The sequence below is a fragment of the Grosmannia clavigera genome, assembly GCF_000143105.1.
Source record: "Grosmannia clavigera kw1407 unplaced genomic scaffold GCSC_167, whole genome shotgun sequence".
Lineage (NCBI taxonomy): Eukaryota > Fungi > Ascomycota > Sordariomycetes > Ophiostomatales > Ophiostomataceae > Leptographium > Leptographium clavigerum.
In genome coordinates this window covers 1,229,579-1,253,396 of record NW_014040772.1, presented here as the reverse complement: position 1 = coordinate 1,253,396, position 23,818 = coordinate 1,229,579, and the positions used below count along the sequence as shown (strand labels likewise).

The following is a 23,818-nucleotide window of genomic DNA, read 5'->3' as shown; positions in this document are numbered from 1 at the left end:
GGCGTGGGAAAAACAGGGGCCGGCGTTTGTTATTGGGGGGGGGGGGGTGGTGTGTAATGGGAGAAAAGAAGGAGGAGAGATGGAGGTATATTAGATTTTTTTTGCGCCCGTGAAAGAGACGCGCAATGTAGAGGGGGGGGATTTTTTTTGGAGAAGTAGTGGAGAACAGAAAAGAGTTGTTATATGAAGGATAAGGGGGGCTGTGTGCCTTTTTTGGGGGGGAAGGGCGCTGAGGGAATGAGGGGAAGGTGTTTTCTCCTTGTGGTTGGGTAGGCCTTAAAGGGTTTATGGGTGATTGGGAGAACGGTGTTATGGTGAAGAAGGAAAAGAGGGGGAAAAAAGTTGGGGGGGGGGCTTTGTTTAAAGTAATGTTGGGGTGTATTATTATTAAGAATAAATATTACCGGCTTGTGGGGAGGTTCTTTTAAGAGGGAGTGAAATTGAGGGGTTGTGGTTTTTTTAGGAGAGTAAGATATTATAGAGGTAGAAGGGAATAGTGAGGGTTGGTGGAAAGGGAGGTGGGTCGTGTGTGGAATTTGGCGGGAAGAGTTAGGTAGGATATAAAAAAGGAGCTGGCGTAAGAAGTAGGGTGCTGATGGTGTGTGGAGGTGATGAAATATTGAAAGGGTGGTATGAAGCTAGTGGATAACGGGAGAATAATAATGTGATTCGAAAGTAGAGTTAAGGGGTTATATACTTTAGGGCTGATTTACTTAAGTATAAGACACTAGTAAAATTTATTATTAAAAAAAGTAAGACTATTAGTTTACTAGTATATAAGCTTTATAATAGTATTAAATTAATAATAAATATATTTAAATATTAATAAATATTAATAAAATAATATATACATTATCTATTAGTAGTATAAGCTTAAAGTATTATTCTTTTATAAAACATTTTAAAAGAATATAATAGATCTTTTTTATACTAGATTTTAAATAATTTAAAAAAATATATAACTTTAATAATAAATAATAAATTTTTATTATTTTTTTAGTTAGAAAGTATATTCTTATAATAGTTAAAAGTTAAATTTAAATAGTAAAATAAATAAAAATAAGTAATAACTTATAAAGCTTTATAATTATTTATTATTTAATATTATTATAAATATAAACTATAATATAAAAAGTAAAGTATATAATAAAAATATAAATAACCTTTTATTTATATATAAAAACTATATTTATATTTAAATACTTAAAAATATAAATAAAATATATACTAAATATAATTTATATTTTAGTTTTAAATTATATTTTAAGTTTAACTACTCTTAATAAAGTATATACTACTAATAATAGTAGTATAAAAATATATTTATATTTAAAAAATTCTTAAGTTATTTTTATATTTTAAAAATATAATTAATATATATTATATAAAATGTTTATATAGTATATATATAAAAACAAGTTTATATTTAAAATCTAAACATTATTTATAATATATATTATGTTAGTAATAGTGTATTTATTTATATTCTATATAAATAACAAGTATAAAAATTTAGTTACCTAGCAAAATATAGGTTATTATAATAAGTACTTTTTAGCTATACTAATATACATATAGGCCTCTACTAAATAAGCAGGTTTAAGAACTAAACGCTATAGGTTGCATGTATCTTTCCACCTTACGCCTACGCCCTACTAAGCACACCGCTTTTATAGTACTTATACTACCCTTTAGTATAGTATAAGATGTAGAAGACGAGCCTAAGGCAGTTATTTTTTTGGCAAGGATTACTAGTTGAAAAGACCCACAAATAGACCCACAATGGTCGGCTCAGCTTTTGTGGGAATGGTCGGATGTGTGTAGACACCTTTCTTCAGCCTGCATCCGTTCATATGCACACCACCAAACTGGCGTTCGTCTCCCAACGGGTGACTTTAGTGTGCAGCGCGGAGTACGGAGCAGTCTGATAATATTTGCTAGCGCACAGAGCAATACCACCCCTTCCAAGGCGTTTTGAAAGCTGCCAAGGCAACACTGACCTTGAACGCAGTATGGTGCGTCAGCCTTTTCTGTACGAAGAATTAGTGTGCATCCCATCGGAGCTTGATGTGTGGCACACCTCTTTTTGCCCCACAGGTAGGATTCTCCAAGTAAAGATGTCTTATTTTTCGGTGCCCTTTACCGTCTGAGGTGATACTGGTGGCACGAGCCGATAGGAGAGGCAAGGGCACATCAGGTGAGGCTTCCACGTCTTCCCGTAAACTTTTGCTCATTCACATGCCAGCCAGAGCGAGTGAGCCGGATCTATTCATAAGTTTAGCGGGCGGCCGGGTCGGGCAGGGATCAGCATCCAATGCTATGTGGCTGCATCTGGTTTTTCCTAGGCAGGGGTGCGTTCTCTTGCAGTGATGGAAAGTGGAATGCTCTTCCGTCTGCAGCAGACGAGTCGTTCAGCTGGCAAGACAATGTCGGACAACAAAGCGCCCCTTTGCAGGCGGTGAAACGAAGCTGGCCAAGTTTTCGTTATAGGGAATGCAACGAAGTTCGATCTGCTGCATACGTTGCCAATGCGAGCGCAAGCAGACGCAACAGGCCAAGCCGGTGTAGTACGGTACAACGGCCTCAGTTTTTATTGTGCATATTGGTTGCGCTTCTCCGAAGTGGACTCGAAGATTGTGTGTGACTTTGCAGCATAGTAGGCTTGCTCTTCTCCCAGAAACCGGTTGCCCCCGTCCTCTTCTACTATCTGATGAGACATCTGAGCCTTCTCTTTAGAGAGGGTGCCACTGTCAAAATGGACACCGTCACGAAGTGGCTCTAGCTAGGCCATATTTGGATAAAAGGCTGTGTCTCAACGGCCCCATGGAAGGCCGTCACCTTTCAAGAGGGGCAGCAAACGTCGACAAAGCGCCAGCGCCACTCTGATATAAGATGCATACGATGCAGTCCGAAGGATTTGAAAGATGCCGTGGCCACACGTGTGACAGGGCACTGCGTTTTGTTGATAAAGAAGGGAGATCCACAGTAAGAAAAAAAGAATCAATGTAGATTGGTAGGAATATGTATCAGTGGTGGCTCAGACGTCAAATCGCCGACCAGCACCCTTAAACGAAGTCCGGTTTCCTTCCGAGATTGGTCTAGAGGATGAGCTGTGTGTTTTGCTTATTTCTCACGCACTCCGTACTTTGGTATGAAAAATAGACTGAGCGGTAAAGCTGCTGGTGCGCGAGCCGCCACGGAGACATAATACGGAGTACTCCGTAATACTATGTAAGATCGACGGGGGCGTGCAGGGGTGCAAAACAAGACTTTTGAGGTTTATTTACCGAATCTCGATCTATTGGATGGTTGTTCTCCATCCAATTGTAAATGTTCATTTACCACCGGCACAAATTGTAGCCTGCCGTCTGTCCGACAAAGGTGCCAGATAGCACGGCTAGTTTAAGAAGTGCACTGGATGTGTGAGGATAGCAAGAACAAACATATAACATATAATCGCCGTGTATTGTGTCAAAAGGCAGGTATCTTACATTGTATACACGTGCTACTCAATACCGGTATGTCAACATTTTTGTCTCTTTGTTAAGCCAACATATGTGTCTTGATTTTGCCAAGCAGCGGTAGTGTGTAAAGAAGTGACGATGAGCAAGGAAGGGCATAAGCTAATATAGGCGTCTTCGTATAGCACGGGTTCATATATAAAGGTGACATTCTCACGAGTTCTATCTTGAGCATCTGCCAATATAAGACATAGATGCGCGAAGAAACAGTTCTCGATTTGTTCTCCCGCCACCTAAAACGTAGTTGATGAGAAATCTGACGGGATTGTGCAGGGGCTTAGCGTACTATAGCTACGCCTCAAGAGAACACTACAAAATTTGAGGATAGCCCTTGAAAGCGTCCCATACCTAGGAGGGGGTTTTCGGTGGCATTGGGACTGGTAGATGGGTGCAAGCAAAAGGATGTTGACCTGTATGATGGACCCCAGCTTTCATGGGAAAATAACAATGAAAGTCGCGGTGAGTAATAGGTCTGGGATGTTCAATCTTCCTAAGCACCAAAATTGAGTAATACCATGGAGGCGCGGTAATCTCAGAGTGTAGGCCAGGAGTAGGGACGGGGTAAAGGGCTGGTAAGGGAAGTTACGTATATGAGACGTCAAATATACCCCAGAAAGGGAAGGTTGATGAGATGTGGGAAACAACCACGGGAGAATTGAGGCAATGATTTTCATCAGCATAATATCCGTGTCTCGTCTTGCCCCAAGGTATCGTTGCTGGATCCAACAGGATCGAGCACGGAAGTCTGTAAGAAGTTATATCAAAACACCTAAAAGCAGCAAACGAAAGTGTTAAAACTTTTTTTCTTTTTTTCTTTGTTTGCTTCCCTCTCTTGGTTTCTGTCGTCTCTCTGCTGTGATGCATGATCGCGCGCCCAGGGCCATAATCTTCACCTGGAGCGTTCTTTTTTTTTGTTTGTAAAAAAAGAAGCGAGAAAGAGAGCAAAAATAAAAGAAAAAAGACCTAAACTCCTGGATCGTAATGCCAAGAACCCATACACGTCCACCATTGTCTTTATTCGCAAATTTACTCCTTCGGAACTGGTGTAGTGTTAGCAGATATGCGTATGTGTATACGCACACAGGCGACATCGCGAGAGACGGCCAATATGGCACAGGTAGATGCAAAAGTGCAGAAAAACGTACCATCGAGCTCGCCAGCCTCAATAGCCTCAATAATTTCCTGCGGCGACTTGCCGTCGACCTGGCAGCCCACGCTGTTGGCAGTTCCCAGGATCTCCTTGACGGTACCCTCAAGCTCCTTGGCGAACGACTTAAACCGCATTGTCCGTGCAATCTCGACAATCTCGTCGAACGGAATCGATTTGTTGTGCTTGATGTTCTTCTCCTTTTTCCGGTCCCGGGGGGGCTCCTTCAGCGCCCGGATGACGAGCGATGATGCCGACGGCACAACGGAAACCTGGGCTTGCCGGTTCTGGATCGTGAGCTTGACCGTCACGCGGAGACCTTTCTATATGCGTTTGTCAGCCAACAACCATCCCATTTCTTGCCGCCTCTTTTGCCGGGATTCTACCACTTAGATAGCCCGTCTTTGATTTCACGTACCCAGTCACCTGTCGCCTTGGCGATGTCTTCGCCGACCTTCTTAGGCGACAGACCAAGGGGACCGATCTTGGGAGCCAGAGCCGACGAAGCACCGACTTCACCGCCCGTCGCTCTCAGGTGGCTATTGTGGCGTTAGCATTGTTTTCCGTAGCGAATGATTCGTCTCGTAGTTGAGACGTTCGCAAACAGTCTCTCTAGCAGTGCTCGGTGTCCGATAAAATGGTGGTAGGTTCAAACATACATGACCTTGATCTCATTGGGGTCGATCTTCGGCGCTGAATTGAGGACAGTAATTAGCACAAATGTACAAGATGACTGGCAATAGCTTGGCTTGTGGCTCAGAGCAACTTACGCATCTTGACGGCTGTCTGGTGATGACAATCGTACTATGGTATGGTTCTGGTAGGGAGTTGGTCGTGAAAGGAGGAGAAAAAAAAGCCGTAAGAAAATGATGCCGCGATTGATGGAGCAATTCTAGACATAGAAAAAAAAAGATTGTGCGGACTCAGGGCTGAGTGGGGTCAAATTACAGAAAAATTGACACACCAGCAGCCACATCACTTGGAAAACTAGCCACAGCCGGGCACGTGCGGGTCGTATGACTAATCGGGCTAGCAGAAATGTAACAAGCTTGAATCACAAACAAAACATCAATTCTTAGCATATTTTCCGTGCTATACTACAGCCATCTGAGGCAAGTCAACTCGCCTCCGTCTTTGCCCATAATGAAGGCCATGTTGTACAGCCACCACTTCTTAATTCGTACCGCTCACAGCCAACCTGTCCTTTTGTTAGTATGAAAGTACCAACTGATTACAGAGAATGAACTTACTTCATCAAATGATCCATAAACGTCTGCAAAGACACATCGTCTGTGAAAATTGTCTGCGCAGATTGGGCACCCATACTTCCGTATGCACCTGAGGTGTGTGTTGTAGATGGGTTCAGCTTGGACAACAAGAAACGTGCTTGAGATCCACCGGCATCGCAGACGATGAACCGAGGCAGCGGGAACCGGTCTGTGATCAGATCCTATTTACAGGTGGACGTCAGTAAGACCCGCAAATTTACGTGCGTATGCATAAAGCTGTAGGGCGAAGCTTGGGTTAGGCGACATACCCTTGCATCTTCCTTTGGCTGCTCGAGCAATGTAGCGAAGTTTTCGTAACCTTCCTGGCTCTGGTAGCCCGCTTTTCTCCACTGCGCGATGGTCTCGCCGTGGAAAATTAGGATGTGGAAGAAAGTATCGAGGAGGAGAATGTGAGTGGGCTGGATGGAAGTCGAGTCCAGAAGAACGGGCTGGCCGCCGTCTTGATCGAAGGTGTAGGAGTCAAGCGTGGGCTGAATCATGACAAGTGAATTGCTGACGTCCTCATGGTTCAGCACATGTCGATAGAAGGCCGTCTCATCGGGGGAGTTGTTGAACACCTGAAGGAACTGGCTTCTCCGCAAGTGGAACATGAACTGTGGGTACAGGGTGAAGTTCTTTTCCAGGCGGAACGATGATGGGTCGTCTTTTCTGTAGTCGGCAAACCGAGAGCATAGCCGAATCAGCATGCGGTCCACCCAGCGCAAAACATCCGGTCCGTCGTCCACGTCGGCCTTGAAGACGGCGATGCGAGACATAAGTACAGCCGCTGCCTCTTGATCGAATGAGTGGGCGAGGGTTGGGTCACCTGCAGGACCGCTGAGATTCCGAGAGATGGTTGTTACGCGAAGATGGAACTGGCCCGATGAGTGTTGATAGTATGTCAAAAATTGCATCATGCCTCTCTGCTGTGCTTGCTGAATTTGAGACGGGTTGCCCTGGGCAATCTCAAAGTAGATGCCGTAACTGGCGCTCGGATCGATGCCACACATCTTCCATGCGCAAGTGTTGCCGACACCGATCTCAGTTTCGCCCACAGACGTCGACTTCTTGTTAAGAGAGACGGCGTGGCCGATAAGACCGGTCACTTTCAGCTCCTTTGTTGTCAGTACCTCCAGAACAGCATTGAAACCCATGAGTAAGTTATCGTCACCGTCCTTTTCGAAGACCCGTACGAAAGACTGCTTAAACATGGACGAGGTAAAGCTATCCGTCAAGATCATGTGGCCACCAGTCGAGTTACACAAGCCCTTCATCTCAAGCAGGCCGACCTGGTCGAGACAACCCGCAAAGATGTCTATGATGTGTCCATTATGGGCTGTTCTCTTAGCAAGGTTGTCATAAAACTAATATACAATAGAAATCACGTCAGCCAAAGCACATTTGGGTACCAGGACAAGTGCTGTGCAAGTGGTTGAGCATTTGAACTTACCTTGAGAGCCTTCTTATAGTATTTGGCATTGTCTCGGTCGATGTCGTGGTGCGATCGGATGGGCTCTCTCAGCTCAGGGCCGACAACCATACCTGGGCCCTCAGTAGCAGGACCGCCTGTGAACAGCATGATGCGCCCACCAGAGTTCTGGAAAGAGGATTCAAGCAAGCTGACGGCAACGCTCAAGGCTACACCGGAGCAACGAAGACTGCGACGGTCGTTGGCGACCGGCCAAGGGTCCTTCTGCAACTGCTCGAGAGCCTTGGTGAGCTGAAATTCTCCCTGTTGCACCGGAAGAAGGAAGCGCGCAGCAGGTCCCATGGGGGCGTTCCGGCCGGGCTGCATGCCAGGCCGAGCCATAGTTTGCGAAAGACCCAGCATCTCCTGAACCTGCTTCGGGTTGTACTCCTTGCTGCCCCGAAAAACATAGGATTTTGCGCATTCGGTGTAGCCAATCTCATGGACTTGGGTCTGGGGAAAACGCATTAGCTGGCAAAATCGGAGAGGCCCGGGGAGAAAGAAGCTGTTCGGCTAAGAATTACTGACCATAGTACCAAAGGTGATCAAGCCCACGAGGGCGTTCTCCGGCAGAAGGCTCAGGCTCATGATAAGCGACTCCTTGAGAGCAGCCAGGCTGTCATCTTCTTGGCAGGTGTCCACAACATAGAAGAAGATGGGAGGGTTCTGGGCCGGGCGCGACAGCCGATACTCGATCGTGGTGTTGGACGGGTGGAGCTCGGGCGGGATGGCGTTCGCAGTGATGTCTTTGTAATGCGGTGGAAGCGGGTTGCGTGACAAACAAAACGGGCACACCCAGAGACGAGCACGAGTGTCGACTTGGCTGCTTCGCAGTCAGCCACCAGTTGCCCCAACCCATGTCCCCATGTAAACTTTTGCATCTTGCACATAGCTCGCGCCCAGGACAGACTCACCAGAATGGGTTGAGCACAGAGCGGCAAGGCTGCTTGCAAGTAACCGGCTCAAATTGCAGCAGGGGAGTGTCGGGCTTTTCCTTCAGCGGGGTGTAGAGGGCTCCGATGGGAACGACGAGGCGCGACGCTTCCTGTCGGCGAATGGTGATCAGCAACTGTACTGCTCGCAGAGGAATGGTTGGGATGTGACAGCCTTGTCGCCGTGCATCCGTAGAGTAGAAGGGAGTCGGTAATGCAACAAGCGTCCATGATCCAACTCACCATCCGGGTGCTGGGAAAGACGTTCCAGCTCAGACGGACGCCATCGCGATCTTCCACCTCGCTCCATTGCTCTTTCAGCATCTCGTAGTCCATGATGACAGCTTGGTACGGTGCACACACGGACAAACGTCGTCTCTGCAATTGCGATGATCGGAGGGCTGTCAAGGATGACGGTTCTGATTCGAATCGCAGGAGGGTGGAAAGTATATCGGATCGTAAAACCAAGACAAAGAGAAAAGAAATGAGAGACGTCAGTAAGAAAAGCAATGCACAAGCGCAGCAAGGGACACGTGTTTCGTGATCTAGACAAAGAGGTGAGAGGTGGTGGAGAGTGCCTTTTTGAGGCCAATTTGGTCTCTTGCCAAGCAGGTAGGCTAGGGGGAGGGTTGAGGGTAAGGACAGGTTCCAGCAAGCTCGTCTTCGGCTGTGTGGCTCTGCCCCTCTAAGAGCAAAAAAAGAGGACAGGTTCGTCGGTGTGAGAGCTGTGGCGGGGACCAATCCTGGCTATATGGCCCGTGCGTGTGGCTAGTATTATCAGCCACTTTAAAACAAGGTCACATGTCCGGCCTTATTTGGCACATTGCTACGGAAAGGTATGCTTTATTACTACCAGCATTACGGAGTACAGAGTAATATATACAGAGTATATATATATATTTTTTAAAAAAAAAAATTAAAAAATTCATGAGGTATCTAGCTATCTTTTTCAATAGCTATGAACAGAAGCATGGAGCTGTGATTGCGCTCGTTTCGCATCTACTTCTCGAGAATGAAAGTAACAGACGTGTACAGCGCCACGAACTTCAGGACAAGGTCGAAGAGGGATGCGCCAGCACCGCTATAATAAATGTGCTGTCAGAAGTGATATTTCTGTAAAGGGTAGAAAAACGAAACTCACGTCATGCGGCCTTTGGGTCCAGATTTGACATAGCCACGGCAGTACAGCACGCGCGAAGCGACCCAGCAAGCGCCAAGACCAGCGCTCACCAGAGGAAAGCGGAGACCACTAATGAGAAGTGCTCCCAGGAACGAGGTATGGTTCTCGGTGAAATTGGCATGCGCCTTCTGGGCTGGGAGCCTGTTAGTTACTTGAGGCGGTTTCGGGGGGGTCGATTGGGGCAGAAGACTCGAGATGAGGCTCTTTGAGAAGGGCGAAGACGCATTGAATCGAGTGACGGCAACCTTTATAAATAAAATAAAAAAACAAGACGATTAAACATACCGCAGTTGAACTTGTATGCAGCGGAGCCCGTGGTAGCCACTTCAGTAGGGACATAAGCCACAGGGTACGGGACTTCGGCTGCCTTGCGGACTTTGCCGGTGGTGATGCTGTGGTAGCTATTGACAAAGAAGGATGCCGTGGCAGTGAGAAGGACGTAGCTGCAGGTGATTTGGTAAGTCAACCAAACTCTACAGGGGTTCATAGCAATTCAAAGGGACGGAAAGGAAAAGAGGATGGAGATTACCCGTAGCTGGCCGGGAGTTCCAACGTGATAATAGACATGGTCTTGTTGTGGCAATAAAATTGGAGAAATTGCTTTAAAACTTCTAGTCAAAAGAAGCCTCCGTGTTAACGTGGGTGGGAAAGGCTAATTATACGTATGGCGTTTACGGGGTTACTCCGTAGAACTTCTAAGAAGCAAGTGGATCGCAAAGAGATTGGGGGCGTTTGAAGAGCCGAACATTGATAGGACATTGTATACTCCGTACGTCGTAGGCAGAATTGGAACACCAATCCACAAATAGTAGCCAAACACGTTCTAGGTAATGGGCTCGGATCGAATTTGGGTCCGACGGACCGACTTTTAGCCTGCGAATTTCCTATCGAGTGAATCTGGCACGATCGCATGGAGTTGAAGTAGGAGGAGCCTCGTATTCTGCTGTTGTCTACTGTGCACTGCTGGTATCTATGTATAAAAACACTCTGTTTTTTGCTTATTGATTTGTAAGACGTACATATGTAGCTAAGGTACAGGTGTCGCTGTAAAAGACTGCCTGTCATTGTCGATAGTCACAAGACGTTGCTATACAGCAAATTCGTTTATAGCGGCTTCCAAACTTCACTTGACATTCAGAGCCTTGCCCTATATAAGCGCTTATTTCCTATACTCAACCCCATCTTCTTTGACCTGATTCGCCTTGGCTTTTAGTGGTCGATAAGACTGCTTAGATTTCGCGATTGCGTGCTTACTCGAACCCAACACGTCATCCAAGTCCTTTTGCCGGATGCACAGTGTGGCATTATCCTGTGCAGCGTTCTTCTGGTGGCCGCCATTCTAAGCCCAGCGCTGTAAACACGCGCCGTTCTGCTGTCAACATATCTGGAGCAGGATCTTGAGCAAAGTCCTCCAGATCGACCCAGGAACCGTCCACTCGGCTGCGCACACCGCTACTATCAAACCGCAAGCCATGCACTCGCTTGCAATACCGTCGCAGATCTCGTTGGAATGTTGTCCCGCCGCTCCAGCCCAGTACAGCGCAGCCCACCGATTTCCACGGAGAGATAATGATGTCAACTCGTCGATGAGGATTGTGGTTTGGTTCCTCGTGAATGTGTGTCTGACTCGTAATCCCCTCAGCACCCTCTGACTCTGCCATGTTTTTGTTCAACGTATTTACTGACTGGTTCCGCCCTGGGTCCTGGTCTATCGGCTCCTGCCAAACAACCAGTGCCTTGTCCAATGTATCAAAACCGGCCCCGCCTGTGCCCCCAAGATCCGGTGACTTGACGAGAGTGTGCCGCGGAGCATTGCCCTTCCAGCTGACTGGTACCTGAGCCCGCTCTGAGTTGGCTGTACTAAGCGTCAGTGTGTGGGTGATGCGACCAATGCGCTCGAGAGCAAGGACAAGACGGCCGATCACAAGGTGAGTAGCTTCTTCATCCGGATGACTGAGGATAACGTCGACATCCCCGTTCATCTTCTTGCCGCGTCGATACCCGCCTGCAATGACCATTTGGAACCCCGGAAATATCTGATTGGCCTGCTCCAGTACTGTATTTGCGATGTCTTTAACCTGGGCCCGCGTCATTGTCATTTGCAGCTCGTCGTAGTATTTGACACCAATCTGCTGCACGCGCCCCAGCTCTGACCAGCCGAACTCGACAACGTCATCTAGGTCACGCCAGCCGCGGTTGTGAAATGAACGAGCTGTCGCCTCTGCCACACCCCAGATGTCACAGAACAGCCGCAGCACACAGATTTTCGGATCGGATTCTGCATCGTCCGCTTCTTGCACGTGGCCCCCGGTGGCAGAATACTCCCGATACAGCTCGGCAATCTTAGGACCGCAACCTGGCAATCGGGACACTTCTGCGGCGGAAGAAAGTACATGAGGATAAGCAGCGAGCGAGGCAATGGCTGTAGAATAGGCCCGCACCCCGATCTCATCTCCCATCAGCTCACGTATCCTCTGGATCTTTTTGAGACTGTCTATGAATTTCTCATTTGGTGGATGTAGCGGAGTCGACCGCTGGCATGAATATACCGCATGGAGGCAGTCTGGGATTGGTGGCAATCCCCGGCTCTCTTCATAATCTGAATTAGTTCTTCGGGCAAGTGTTGGTCGGTGTGTAGAATGGCGGGTCGTTACGGGCAACAACTCGCTGTGCCGAGCATGCCCTCTGAGTGGAGATGGGCTTGACGGGCTTGCCCTCGAAGGGGCATTGACTGACTCGCCTGCATCTTTAATATTTTTAAAGATTGTACCCGTCGCATTTCGAGCAACACTTGGTAGGATTCGCGTCGTGGGCATGGGAGGGTTGAAATCGGGTTGTGCTATCCGACCCTCGTAGATGATGTAATCTGATAACGGGAGTACCTTGCCACAAGTGATGGAGTTATTAAACCATGCCAGCTTGACCACTTTGACCGTTCGCGATGTCGACGGTCCGGGAGATAGACTCTCTCCGACGACTGCTTTTCCAATTTGATGCGAGTATGAGTCAGGGGCCGTTACATCCGTCTCCCCAGACAACACGCCAGTTAGCGAGTGTGTGCCACTTGTTCGTCGCCTTTTTGGCGCAGATACGTGCGATTCTGGGCTATGGGAAGACGGCATCGAGTGCCTCTTAATTGCCGAGGCCGTCTGATCAGATGTGTCCGCCACTTCTTCTGTAGTTATCGCGAGGCACCGCAGCTCGAATTGAGCTCGCTCCTTTTTTGAGAGCTTGCCGACTATGACATCTGCCCTCTTGGAATCGTGTTCCAGCGACGGTATCTGCGCCTGTAGTCGACGAAACTCTTCTGAAGTGAGATGTGTCGCAAGCAAGTATATGCTGGGAAAGGCGAGTGTAGAGATCATTTTCCCGTGACCAATTGGATAGGATTCCTCTGAACTTCCCGTCGCCAGATAACGGGCTGCAAATTCACATTGCAGAAAGCGAGACAAGGTCAAAACATGGCTGTCGTGCACAGAAACACAACTCGATGGCAAAACCAATGACAGAGGATCATGGTTGCGAAAATGCGCATGCTATATCTGAAGAGGGCCCACAATTTCTCACCAGGAGAAGACTAGCTCCTCTTTTAGGAATGCGAAGCTACCCTGGTTGCTCTTAAAACAGTAAACAGCTGTCTACATGATCTTCGGTCGAGGAAACTACGGAATACGATACCTGCTTTGCTATGTACGGTGTGCCTGCGTCGTATGTGTAAAAACTCTAACGCTTTCCGGCACCTGCGTCATATATTCCTCTTTTTCGGTACTGGAACAATTGGCCACTGATCGCGACGCGCAACGGTGTGAGCCTTGCTCCCATCGCTCTTTCCGCCACTTGCTGAATTGTACTCCGTACTCGGGGACACGCGCTTACGGAGTACATTGATTTCAATAACAATATATCTGTTACTCAAACAGACAGGGATAAAACTGGCTTATGTCAGGGAAAACTTTCACCCCTTCCGGCGCCCTGAAATTTATATATTTTTTTTTTGCAGCTAACTAAATTTGCTCCGCACATTCTCCTCTTTTTTTCTTACCTCCGCGTTCGTTTTGACACGATCTGTTTTTGCTCTCCTACCTTTCGCATACCACTACATCGTCAACATCACAGGACTTCCCGATAGAAAATACCACGCAACCAACAGCAAGACTCAAAATGGCGAGCGCTCCGATGGATTATGAGCCCACGAACGGCGATCGTTTCGATGGTAGGCTTCCTTCTCATTCCACACCCCTTTTTCTCAACTTCGCCTACACCTTACGTCGCGTCAACCTTCATCAAGCCTGTCTTTTCCAACATCATTGCGGCAACCAGCATCTCGTGCTCTCTCATATTAACACGTGAATAGACGACGGTGCACGTTACGAGCGCGACGAGCCGCGTGACGAGTCACCTCGTCGCGACGAGGGCCAGGAGACTAGCCGGCGTCGGTCTGCCTCACCCGGGGCTACTGGCAATGATCGGTATGTTATTTTCTGCTTTTTGCGTTGTCTCCCATTGTTTCAGGGCCTTGTTGCTGACGTGCTATGCACAGGCCCAAAGATGATAACGGTTCGCGCAACGGCGGTGGCGGCGACGACGATGGTGCTGTTAACCCCGGGTCAAACCTGTTTGTCACCGGTATCCACCCCCGTCTGAGCGAAGAAGAGGTGTCTCGCTTGTTTGAGAAGTACGGCGAGGTCGAGAAGTGCCAGATCATGCGCGACCCTCATACGAAGGAGTCGCGTGGCTTCGGCTTTGTCAAGATGGTCACATCCGACCAGGCCGATGCTGCCAAAGATGGCCTGCAGGGCGAGGTTATCGACGGTCGTTCGCTTAGCATTGAGAAGGCCCGGCGTGCTCGTCCCCGCACACCGACTCCTGGCAAATACTTTGGTCCTCCGAAGAGGGGTGAGTTTGCCTGTCCCACAAGCACTGCTTATCTTTCCCATACAACCGGCTAATTATGAGATCTCCCATCAGACCCCCGTCGCTTTGACCGGGGAGACGATCGTCGCCGTGGCGGTGGTGGTGGTGGATATGGTGGCGGCAGCTACGGCAGCCGTGATGATCCCTACCGCTACCGCGGCTATGAGCGCCGCTACGAAGACCGCGGCTACGACCGTGGCTACCGCGAAGAGCGTGGCTACGAGCGTGGCGGTGATCGTGGCGGCGACCGTGGTGGCGACCGTGGTGGCTACCGCGACGATCGTGGCGGCTACGAGCGTGGTGGCGGATACGAACGCCGTGAACGTGACGAGCCGTACGGCAACGGTGGCGGTCGTGGCGACCGCGGCGGCGATCGCGGCGGCGACCGCTACGGTCCTCGTGAGGACCGTGATCGTTACAGTGGTCCGCGTGAGGAGCGCCGTGGCGGCGGTTACGACCGTGAGCCCCGGGTTCGGGACGCTGCTCCGACTGGCCCCAGTGGATACGGCGAGAGCGGTCGCGGTGACCGGGACTACGCTCCGCGGTACGACTAAATTTCTTGTCTCACTCTTTGACCACCCCTGTGGTGCCTATCCGCTGACATAATCGTCATTGGACGTATACAGCCCGTGATTTCTCGAACCAAGTATCTTGTCGACTCGGGATGTCCCGTTTACTGCTTACCACGTTTGTGTAGGATCACCGGCTTTCTTCTCTGTGTTTTCTAGTGCCCTCGTTTCTCTTCTTTTTTCCTGTCGTCGTGTGTTCTCATTTCTACTGGCCTAGGGATACGGTTTGGGTGCAGCCACAAAAAAATCAATATCAATGGGAGGAGATGCGGCATGGAGTTTTCGTATCGACAATCGCCACCCTCCCAGAGGGATGACAAGAGGGAAGCCTCGACTCTTCGACTTTGTCCTTTTTCCCCTTGATTTTGTCAAGTTTCCGTTCTGCGCGTTGATGTTTTCTTTGAGATTGAGTTTGTTCGAACCGCGATCGGCACGGCGCAATCTAGTCTGTCGTCGGGCAACAGGCTGCGACAGGGGAGGGGAGGAATCGGAACGGTATCCAACATGCAGATAGTACAGCGGATGAAGCAGCAGCAGCAGCAGCGGCAGCAATATTGCAGAGCGACTGGCAGAGCAGCAGAGCAGCAGCACGCGTCAAAAGCCCAGAAAAAAGTCAAAAGCGGCAAAAGGAAAACAAGAAGCTACCAGGCAGATCTGTTTTTTTCTTGTGTTTTTCATTATATCGTCACTCGTCTCCATGGATCCAGAACAGACCAGTACAGACACGCCTTGGGACTTGTTTCGTTTATGCGTCCGTTATTAGTCGTTTGCTTTCGTTCGTCTCATTCTCCGCCTAATCCTCGGAAGCGGTTTTTAAGCGTCGTTGTCGTCATATTATCGCTTCTGTCGTCAATAATCATCTGTACGGATATCTGAAATCTGCTTCGCCCCCCAAGAACAATCTACTTCGCGCCCGTTACAACCCACTCTGTCTCTCCAGTATCTTCCAGACTCTCCACAGACCGTTCCAACTACGCGGTTGATTCGAATAAGTTCGGCCTCGCAATCTCTCAACCGTAGCAACCAGATTGACGCCGACTCTCAGACAAGGCCAGGCAGAGCAACGCGATCTGGCAGACTTCAGCACAAGATAGGACTTTTGTGACCAGTGTCCGCAGGTGCGGCCAGCAGCTTTTGTTGTGGCTGGGGTGACACCAAGTGGGTTGCTTGGTGCCACCGTATCGAGATGAGCCGAAGGTAAGTGTCCCTCACTCCGGCTCATTTGCTGATCTCAGAACGCCAAAGGTATCACATATCGAATGCTTGTGCCCACTCTTCTGTTGATATCTGGCCTACGTGCAAAGGGTAGGAAGTTTCATCTTGTTTCAGTGTGCTTGGGTTGCTCTGACTGGCATGACGCGTTAAAAACGTATTTAAAATTACACGCAAGAGCCAAGTTGAGTATGCTCACACGAGCCTCGACACATGCTATTATATCTATATAACATTTCTCCCCTTTGGACTATTATGCTCTGCTTTCCGATTGTGCAGTGATATTCCTGTTCAGCCTCTTTCAGAGCCGCGGTCGACGGGATGTGCACCAATCAGCCAACCGACACCAGATGTGATTGTGCCCATGGCGGCCTCCCGCAGCTGGTCGCGCTTCCGATGCTGATGCGACGAGTCCTCACCGTCGACAGCAGCCACAGCCACAGCCACCGGCGCAGCCGGCGAGTTTGACTCTTCTTTCCCGCCAAAGACGATCTGGCGCGTCTGTCGCAGGCTGGACAGAGCGGCCAGGTTTCGCTGGGCCACGCGGGCGGTTGCGCGCGAAAGATCGAAGAGAGAGAGTGGCGCATCATCAGCCGTAGAGGGCTGTTGCTGTTTCTGCTTCTGCTGTTGCTGCTGCTGTTGGGGATGATAGTGCGATGAAGCAGCGGCAGCGGCAGCAGCAGCTCGCGACGCCAGTGGAGTGCTGGTGACCGGGACATGTGGTTTCTCGAAGCCACCGGGCATGGCAGCTGGCGATGATGTGCGAGCGAGCTGTCTCTGCTGCTGATTCGGCCAGCTGGTGGCGGTATTGTCCCAGGCAGCTTCTTGTTCGGCCTCGGCCAGCACAGCGGCCTCGAGCTCCTCCTCACAGCGGCGGTAGGCGCTGAGAATCTCCTGCAGGGTGTCGGCGGGAGCAATGCGCAGGGCGGCGGCCAGGCATTCGATGCGCTGCTCGAGATGGCGGATGTCGAGGTTTGCACTGGCCGTGCCCAGATGAGTTGGCCGGACAGTCCGATCGGAGCGGCGATACTTACCGGCCTCGAGAGCAGCACGCCACGACCAGATGTCGGCGACAGGGGCTAGTATGGTCTCGTCGGTGGCGGACAGACGGCTGACGACATAGGAATAGGCCGTCTCAAAGTCGTCCTCGTTGAGCGCGGCATCGATGCACATTGCGGTGACACGACGGCCGGCCAGGACATGCTGGACGGCGAGCGGGTGGTTCTTCTGGCTGTGACCGATACAATTCCGACCGCCATCCGAGACGGCCAAGCCAGCATCCACCATGGACACGGCCACGTCGACCAGAGCCTGGACCTGGGTGTAGCTCTTGGGGTTCTGCTCCAGCACCTTGCCCAGGATCGAGATGGGGTCTGGGTGAACGCGGAGCACGACGGGCGTGAATGGCTCGCCCTGTTTGAGTACGAGACGGTAGGTGCTGAGGGCGTGCGTTGCAGCCACCAGGGCCTCTGCATGCTGTGCTGCCGGCAGAGACCGGTCAATGGTCTTGGGAAAAGCGTGGATGCTGGTGATGCTTAGTCAGCGAAACGTGCGGGGGTATGATGGGAAGCAAAGGCGGCATGCTTACATATCGTCACATTTCTTGAGACCACCTCGGGTACGGTTTGGATTTGACGCATTGTCGTAGGCACTCATGGCTGCGGAAAAGACGGTGTCCTGGAGCAGCTCGGTCGAGAGCGGACGGTCGGGAGAGTCTTCGTAGAGCGCACGAGCAAGAGAATAGCCTACGGGTGTCAGCAATAGAGGGAAGACAGAAGACAGGGAAGGACGACTGACGGGTGTTGGCCAGCAGGGCCTTGAGGAACTCAACCTCGATAAAGTCCCTGGACACGTGACCGAAGACGCCTTGGGCAGGCACGGAGGAGCGTCCCTGCTCATCTGCGCCCCAGTCACGCAGCCAGAGGATCTCGTTGCGAGCCTTGATCCAGAAGCGATCCTCGCCTTTGGGCCCGTTGGCAGCGACCCAGTGGACGGCCTTTGCGGCGACGGCCTGCTGTTCGCCGGGACCGCGCAGCAGCAGGACCAGCTCGGCAGCCTGGCGCACCGAAGACGGACAGCCGAGTTGGCAGGTCAACAGGTGGGCGCTGAGGACGAGGGCGTGCAGCAGTTCGGTGGCGGCAGATGAAGGTGTTGTGAGCGCGTTGGACTCGGAGAGGAGGTCGCACCGGAGGAAGGAAGAGGGAGTGTTGGGAGTGTTGGGGATAGAAGTAGAAGTGGAAGTAGTAGCAGCAGCATCAGCAGCCAATGTGCGGGAAACGATATCAGCGGCAATAGGCGGCAACAGCGATGCGGCCGACGATAGCCGCTCCGGAGGCAAAACGGCGTTTTCATCTGCGTCCTGGTCGAGGTCGAGGAGGCTGCGCATTTTGACGACGACGTCGTGGGCGCTGGCCAGCGTCTCGGCCGACGCCTCAGGCAGCAGATAGACGACGGCCAGGGCGGCACGGGCATATCGTCGCTCCAGGTACTCCTGCTCGTCGTCGTTGAGCCACATGGTGCCGAAGCCGCCGAGATCAACGTCGCTGGGCCCGTCCCACCTGCTGACGGCAGCCACGGCCACGCGCCACGATGCCGGCTGGGCTGCCTGTGTCGTCAGCCACCGCAGTGCTTCTTCCCAGCCGGGACAGAGGCCGTCGTCGGTCGTGTCGGTCGTGTCGGTCCTGTTCATCCGGCTCGTCCATCGCTGCTCGTCGTACAGCCATGGCCCGATGAGGCCTCTCAGGTCACGTGCCACCGAAATTGCCGCAGCCTGTTCGCCATCTCTGTCGCTGTCTCTGTCCTTGCCGACGAGGCCGGCACCCGTCTGGGAGAGCAGCCGCGACACGGCCAGGCGATCGGGCAGGTGCTCAAAGTCAGCCAGCGTCAGCGGCAGCGGCCGGTCGGGGTAGAAGTCGCAGTTGCGTCGCAGCAGCGGCAGCAGTGTCGACACGGCCCAGGTGCGCAGGCGCTGTGTTGGCCGGTCGAGAAACGGGGCCACGAGGGCTGGCAGCTCGGGAAGTGCGCCGGCGCCATCGTCGACGGCGTAGGCGCGCAGGATCAGAAAGGCGGCCAGCGGATCTGGGTCTGGTGGGGTGTCGTTGTCGTTGTCTCGCCCTTGGCCTGGCAGGTCCAGCGGCTGTAGCCGCAGCTTGTGGACCTTGTTGGCCGCCTGCTCGTCCGAGAGCCCGTCCACGGCCGCGCTGTCGAGCTCGGCCAGCGGGAAGAAGACGGAAAAGTCCTCGGCGTCCAGGCTCACCAGCAGCCCGACATAGTCGGCCGTCGGCAGCCGCGTCGGAAGGTATGTCAGCAGCAGGCGCAGCACCAGCTCCAGGCGCAGCACGTCGCCGTTTTGCGCCGTCAGCGAGGCGAGGCTGGCAATGGCACCCGTTGCCGCCAACTGCGCGGCTAGCAGGATCACCTTGGACGGTGGCAGGACGGCCGCCATCTCTGTCGCATGTCCGGTTGTCTTGTTGCTCTTGTTGCTCTTGTTGCTCTTGTGTGCGTCGCCCGGTCTGTCAGCACATGACTTGCTCGTCCTGCGCGCGCCTTCTCGCCTGTCGACTCAGTTCGAGCTCAGAGACCAGTGTAGAGTGGAGAATGGGCAAACGTGTTAATACGTCGTAGCTGCTCCGTAAAAAAGAGCTTCTGTGGCGCAGTCAGCCCGCCCGGCCATTTGCAGGCGACGTAATTCTGCTTAATGTGGCGGTGCTGTGGCTTGCCTGCTTCCCGAGAAAATCAAGGGCCAAAGCTCCACCGGCTTGCCGGCTCTTTGGCCCATCATCGCGAAACGAACAAACGGCTCTCCTGGTCTGCCACTCTCTCGGTCTCGCCTCGCTCTCTCAATCAACAGGACCGGGCTCTTCTGCTCCGGCCTACCCGCAATTGCTGCACCCACACCCGCCTCGACTCGCATACCATGTCATCCGGCTTCGGCTTGAACGGAGGTGAGATACGGCCACTGCCGGCTGCCGGCTGCCCACGTCTGCCCACATCTGCCCACTCCACTTTCCGGCTGCTGACACTGCCGCTGCTCAGGTCCGGGACGGTGCTTTCCCTTCTGGCAGGAGGTTCTCGCCTGCTATGTCGTCAACTCGTCCGGCGAAGACAGCACCGGCCGCAAGAAGTGCTCTCCGCTGCTTGAGGACTACTACGAGTGCATGCACCACAAGAAGGAGGTTTGTCACTCGGCCCTCTGTCTTTGCACCTCTAGATTTTCTTGCCTTTGCTGACCCGCCTCGCAATTGCAGGCCGCACGTGTAAGGACCCTGCAGCTGGCGCTCCGGAAAGCCGAGGCTGCCACTCCGCGAGACGCCGCACCAAATGCTGGCCAGATACGGAGCCTGGGCCTGCTGGGCAAGGACGAGGACTCGCAGAAGTTCCTAAGCTCGGCATAGGCTGCCCGCAGTGCAGGCTGGAGCCAATGGATGAGTATATGTATTTTACCTGCAATTGGACTTCGAGAAAGGAGACTACGAAACAAGCCCTTCACCCAACCCTTTTCGAAACTTGTGCAAACACCAGGCTGCTGTGGCCTGCTTTGAGTTCCTTCCAATACCCGAGTGGGGTTCTTAAAAGATGTCTAGCGACTCTATATACTTCTGAATCAAATCCGATCTTTCCCCACGGCCCCGTCTCGGCGTTGGGCTTTCTCTGCTGTGAAGGTAATATTCTTGAGCATATGCCACCGACGCCGGATTCGACACCTCGCGCTTGCGGAGGCTGTCCGTGAACGGAAACATCATGATCCCTGCCGATCTGGACTTATCGCTTCTGTGCTCATCTGGGGAATCTTGTGGCAAAGGCAGGAAGACGTCGTCTTCGGCTGGCAGACCGTGGGTGTAATGCATTTCTGCTTCTGGACCGCACGTATCTTCGTCTTCTGGTTCTCCCAGATCACGGGCTGGTAGTCGAAGTGCCGGGGAATATGGCACTAGAGGCAACGGTCTTACTAAGGGGTGTGGTGCAGGACTTTCAAGCTTTCTGGCTGCCTGATCTGTCTGGTTTTTTGAAATCTTCTCTAAACTCCACGTTGTAGGGCGAGTCTGGCCAGTGAAATTCAGGTCGTTCCGGTGGAGCAAGCTGCAGCTGTCTCAGGTTGTCCCACGAGCGGTAGTGAAAGAGAAAGGACGAGTATGGCAAGTCCCTGGCATCGGCCAGATGATAGTCGTAGTAGTCTGCCAGGTGCGGGTTCTCCAAGAGGCCGTTGCTGACGAGGCTGTGCAGTGACGATATGCATTGTCAGTGTAAGATCAAAGGCGGCAGCACTGCACAGAGGGGGAACCCACGCAATCCCGTATCTCCCTCTCTCCAACCATTTATCCAGCCGTGGTGCACGTCTCCTCCTGGTCTTTGCCCTGAACACCTGAATCTCAATGAGGCCCCCGTCTTCCGCGACAGATGCTGCCGTGCCCGAGGCGTTGGGTACAAACAGAAAACACCTCGATTCGATGCCCGGCTCCGCGATCACAACCCCATCATCGTTGTACTGGTAATGCTCAGACGGCTGAAAGAGGGCCTGATTGGTAGCTCCCGACGTCGTCTTGTGCAGATTGATGCCCCAGGCAACTATCTGGCGGCCGTTTATGTGCACCTTGAAAAAGAGATACTTGTGGCCGATCGGTAGCTGGTTGATTCTGTACTGTATGTAGAAGCATGTATCTGATAGACGTGTTCCTACCTGTCAGCTGTGGAAACTGCGTTGAGAAGCATGGAACCTGAAGCCCGTACCTGGTGCAGATGGAATATAGACGGAAATTCTGGGAGTGACCTTTTGAACGTCGTCTTTCGTGCCCTCACAGACCTCTGCCTGGGGTCTGGGACTGAGGAAGACAGAGCTCTTGTGTTTCCGGTCAGCATTCAACCCACCGAACCTGGCTGATGAGCCGTCTGGGTGCGGGAACTCTGGGAAGGCCCTGCAGTCTGCCGTCGAGACGACTGAGAGATCAATTCCGCGAAAGCAAGGCATGGCTGGAATTACGAGAAAATGACAACAATAAAAGGTACAGAATACGATTTTGACTGCCAACCTGAGAAGGGGCACCCAGGGCGCTTCAAAGTACCTGTAGGAGGGAAAGAGCGACCCGGTGGTGTGCCTGCCTGCAATTTTCTAAAGAGACACCGCCTGGCTGCATCCACCACAAAAGACATCAACATGCCAGGGATCATAGAATATGTGACGAGGACTACATTAGGCTCGTCGGCCTTCCGGCTGACAAACGGTATAAGGTGTCTAGACGCCTATCCCCCGCATTATGGATCCCGAATTCCTTGCTCCCTATCTCAAGACAGACGAACTGCTCATGCCGTCCTCCATCACCAGATATTAGCAGCAGCAACAATGACAGAGATAGGAAGAGAAGTCAAGGAGAGCCATCTGGAGCGAACAGCGGCCGAGCCGCGTGACCGGGTACGTCTCCCGGGCCCTCTTGACTTGCCCGCTTGGTGTCGCTCTGCCCTATCGACAGCTCCCCTCCTGACACACGCTCGCAGGCGATGCACTCGGTCATACTGTCCGACATCCAGCCCGTTGGCCGGACCATCCGCGTCTTGCGTCTCCAGATCCCTCCTGGAAGCCCCGACATTCAGGTACAGCCTCCAAGCGTGCGTGTGCTGGCAGCCGCGGGCAACTAACAGCCCATGCAGTTTCTACCCGGTCAGTGGATCGACACGTTCTGTCCAGGCGTAACGAAGGCTGGCGGATTCACTATCACGTCTGCGCCATCGCGGGCTGTTAGCCGGCAGGACGGCCACCCTTGCTACATTGAGCTGGCTGTGCGCCAGGCGTCCGACAACCCGGCCGCTGAGTGGCTGTGGCAGCCCGCGGCCGCAATCCTGGGCGACACCCTCCAAGTGCGCGTCGGTGGCAGCTTCGTGTTCCCGCCACCGTCTCTAGGAGGCAGCCCGACTCTTGCGCCTCGCGCCCGCTTTGTCTTTGTGGCCGGCGGTGTCGGTATCAACCCGCTGATAAGCATGCTGAGCTATCTAGGGGACCAGCAAGAAGCCGCCCCTGTAGTCGAGATGCTCTATTCGACGCGAGAAGAAGAATCACTGTCAACCAACAGCAAAGCCGATGACGACTCTCCTGCTTCGCGCGTTCTCTTCCTCGACCGCCTAGCTTCGCTTTTCTCCACGGAGCGCCTTCGTGGAAAGCTTCAGCTGTTCCTAACGGGTGGCAGCATCTTTGCTGGGTTGTCTGGTAAACTGATGTGCAATGGGCTGGACGTTTCCTACGGCCGAAAACGCATCACCACAGCCGATTTGGATGCGGCCGTCCTTGGTGGCCTAGGAACTGGAGAAGACCATGCCAGTATCATCAAGAGAACGTACGTCTATGTGTGCGGCGTACCCGCCATGACAGATGCCTTTGTAGCACACTTGACGGCATCTCGGAAGAGTGGTGGGCTCGGTTTGCCGTTGTCAAATGTCCTATATGAGAAGTGGTGGTAACTGGCAGCGTCACAACGTTGAGCTATAGGCCGAACTGATCATCTTCAGACGCATGATTTTCACTCTCAATTCACACTCGAACCATTGCATTGCACACCATATCGAAAGAAAACCATAAAAACGTAGGCAAAAACAGTTCAAGCCGTTTCCAAGCACAAAAC

At 52.0% G+C, this 23,818-nt stretch overlaps 9 protein-coding genes across 9 annotated transcripts; 3 read left to right on the top strand and 6 right to left on the bottom strand.

The window, feature by feature from the left end:
- Positions 1 to 4,547: 4,547 nt before the first annotated feature.
- Positions 4,548 to 5,442, bottom strand: CMQ_6111 (60S ribosomal protein l12; the record flags this gene model as incomplete). The annotated part of the gene is made up of 5 exons (XM_014315176.1): positions 4,548 to 4,561; positions 4,667 to 4,991; positions 5,087 to 5,207; positions 5,328 to 5,361; positions 5,439 to 5,442. The coding sequence occupies 5 exons, from the start codon at positions 5,440 to 5,442 to the stop codon at positions 4,548 to 4,550; spliced, it is 498 nt and encodes a 165-aa protein (XP_014170651.1).
- A 399-nt stretch (positions 5,443 to 5,841) lies between these two features.
- Positions 5,842 to 8,672, bottom strand: CMQ_6298 (protein transport protein; the record flags this gene model as incomplete). The annotated part of the gene is made up of 7 exons (XM_014315363.1): positions 5,842 to 5,866; positions 5,919 to 6,118; positions 6,206 to 7,300; positions 7,387 to 7,857; positions 7,933 to 8,227; positions 8,319 to 8,449; positions 8,580 to 8,672. The coding sequence occupies 7 exons, from the start codon at positions 8,670 to 8,672 to the stop codon at positions 5,842 to 5,844; spliced, it is 2,310 nt and encodes a 769-aa protein (XP_014170838.1).
- Positions 8,673 to 9,335: 663 nt separating this feature from the next.
- CMQ_6300 (microsomal glutathione s-transferase) lies at positions 9,336 to 10,083 on the bottom strand (the record flags this gene model as incomplete). Its single annotated transcript, XM_014315365.1, has 4 exons — positions 9,336 to 9,417; positions 9,478 to 9,649; positions 9,802 to 9,959; positions 10,046 to 10,083. 4 exons carry the CDS (start codon positions 10,081 to 10,083, stop codon positions 9,336 to 9,338), a joined length of 450 nt encoding a protein of 149 aa, XP_014170840.1.
- Positions 10,084 to 10,820: 737 nt separating this feature from the next.
- CMQ_6492 (uncharacterized protein) lies at positions 10,821 to 12,881 on the bottom strand (the record flags this gene model as incomplete). The annotated part of the gene is made up of 1 exon (XM_014315557.1): positions 10,821 to 12,881. One exon carries the CDS (start codon positions 12,879 to 12,881, stop codon positions 10,821 to 10,823), a length of 2,061 nt encoding a protein of 686 aa, XP_014171032.1.
- A 796-nt stretch (positions 12,882 to 13,677) lies between these two features.
- Positions 13,678 to 15,036, top strand: CMQ_6032 (transformer-SR ribonucleoprotein; the record flags this gene model as incomplete). Its single annotated transcript, XM_014315097.1, has 4 exons — positions 13,678 to 13,729; positions 13,871 to 13,985; positions 14,057 to 14,412; positions 14,852 to 15,036. 4 exons carry the CDS (start codon positions 13,678 to 13,680, stop codon positions 15,034 to 15,036), a joined length of 708 nt encoding a protein of 235 aa, XP_014170572.1.
- A 1,466-nt stretch (positions 15,037 to 16,502) lies between these two features.
- On the bottom strand, positions 16,503 to 19,656 carry CMQ_6082 (protein transport protein; the record flags this gene model as incomplete). The annotated part of the gene is made up of 4 exons (XM_014315147.1): positions 16,503 to 16,745; positions 16,923 to 17,736; positions 17,800 to 17,956; positions 18,009 to 19,656. 4 exons carry the CDS (start codon positions 19,654 to 19,656, stop codon positions 16,503 to 16,505), a joined length of 2,862 nt encoding a protein of 953 aa, XP_014170622.1.
- A 471-nt stretch (positions 19,657 to 20,127) lies between these two features.
- Positions 20,128 to 20,605, top strand: CMQ_6177 (NADH:ubiquinone oxidoreductase subunit; the record flags this gene model as incomplete). The annotated part of the gene is made up of 3 exons (XM_014315242.1): positions 20,128 to 20,155; positions 20,247 to 20,386; positions 20,459 to 20,605. The coding sequence occupies 3 exons, from the start codon at positions 20,128 to 20,130 to the stop codon at positions 20,603 to 20,605; spliced, it is 315 nt and encodes a 104-aa protein (XP_014170717.1).
- Positions 20,606 to 21,182: 577 nt separating this feature from the next.
- Positions 21,183 to 22,176, bottom strand: CMQ_6150 (uncharacterized protein; the record flags this gene model as incomplete). Its single annotated transcript, XM_014315215.1, has 3 exons — positions 21,183 to 21,426; positions 21,524 to 21,869; positions 21,939 to 22,176. The coding sequence occupies 3 exons, from the start codon at positions 22,174 to 22,176 to the stop codon at positions 21,183 to 21,185; spliced, it is 828 nt and encodes a 275-aa protein (XP_014170690.1).
- A 372-nt stretch (positions 22,177 to 22,548) lies between these two features.
- CMQ_6266 (oxidoreductase-like protein) lies at positions 22,549 to 23,657 on the top strand (the record flags this gene model as incomplete). The annotated part of the gene is made up of 3 exons (XM_014315331.1): positions 22,549 to 22,617; positions 22,701 to 22,796; positions 22,854 to 23,657. The coding sequence occupies 3 exons, from the start codon at positions 22,549 to 22,551 to the stop codon at positions 23,655 to 23,657; spliced, it is 969 nt and encodes a 322-aa protein (XP_014170806.1).
- Between the last annotated feature and the right edge of the window lie 161 nt (positions 23,658 to 23,818).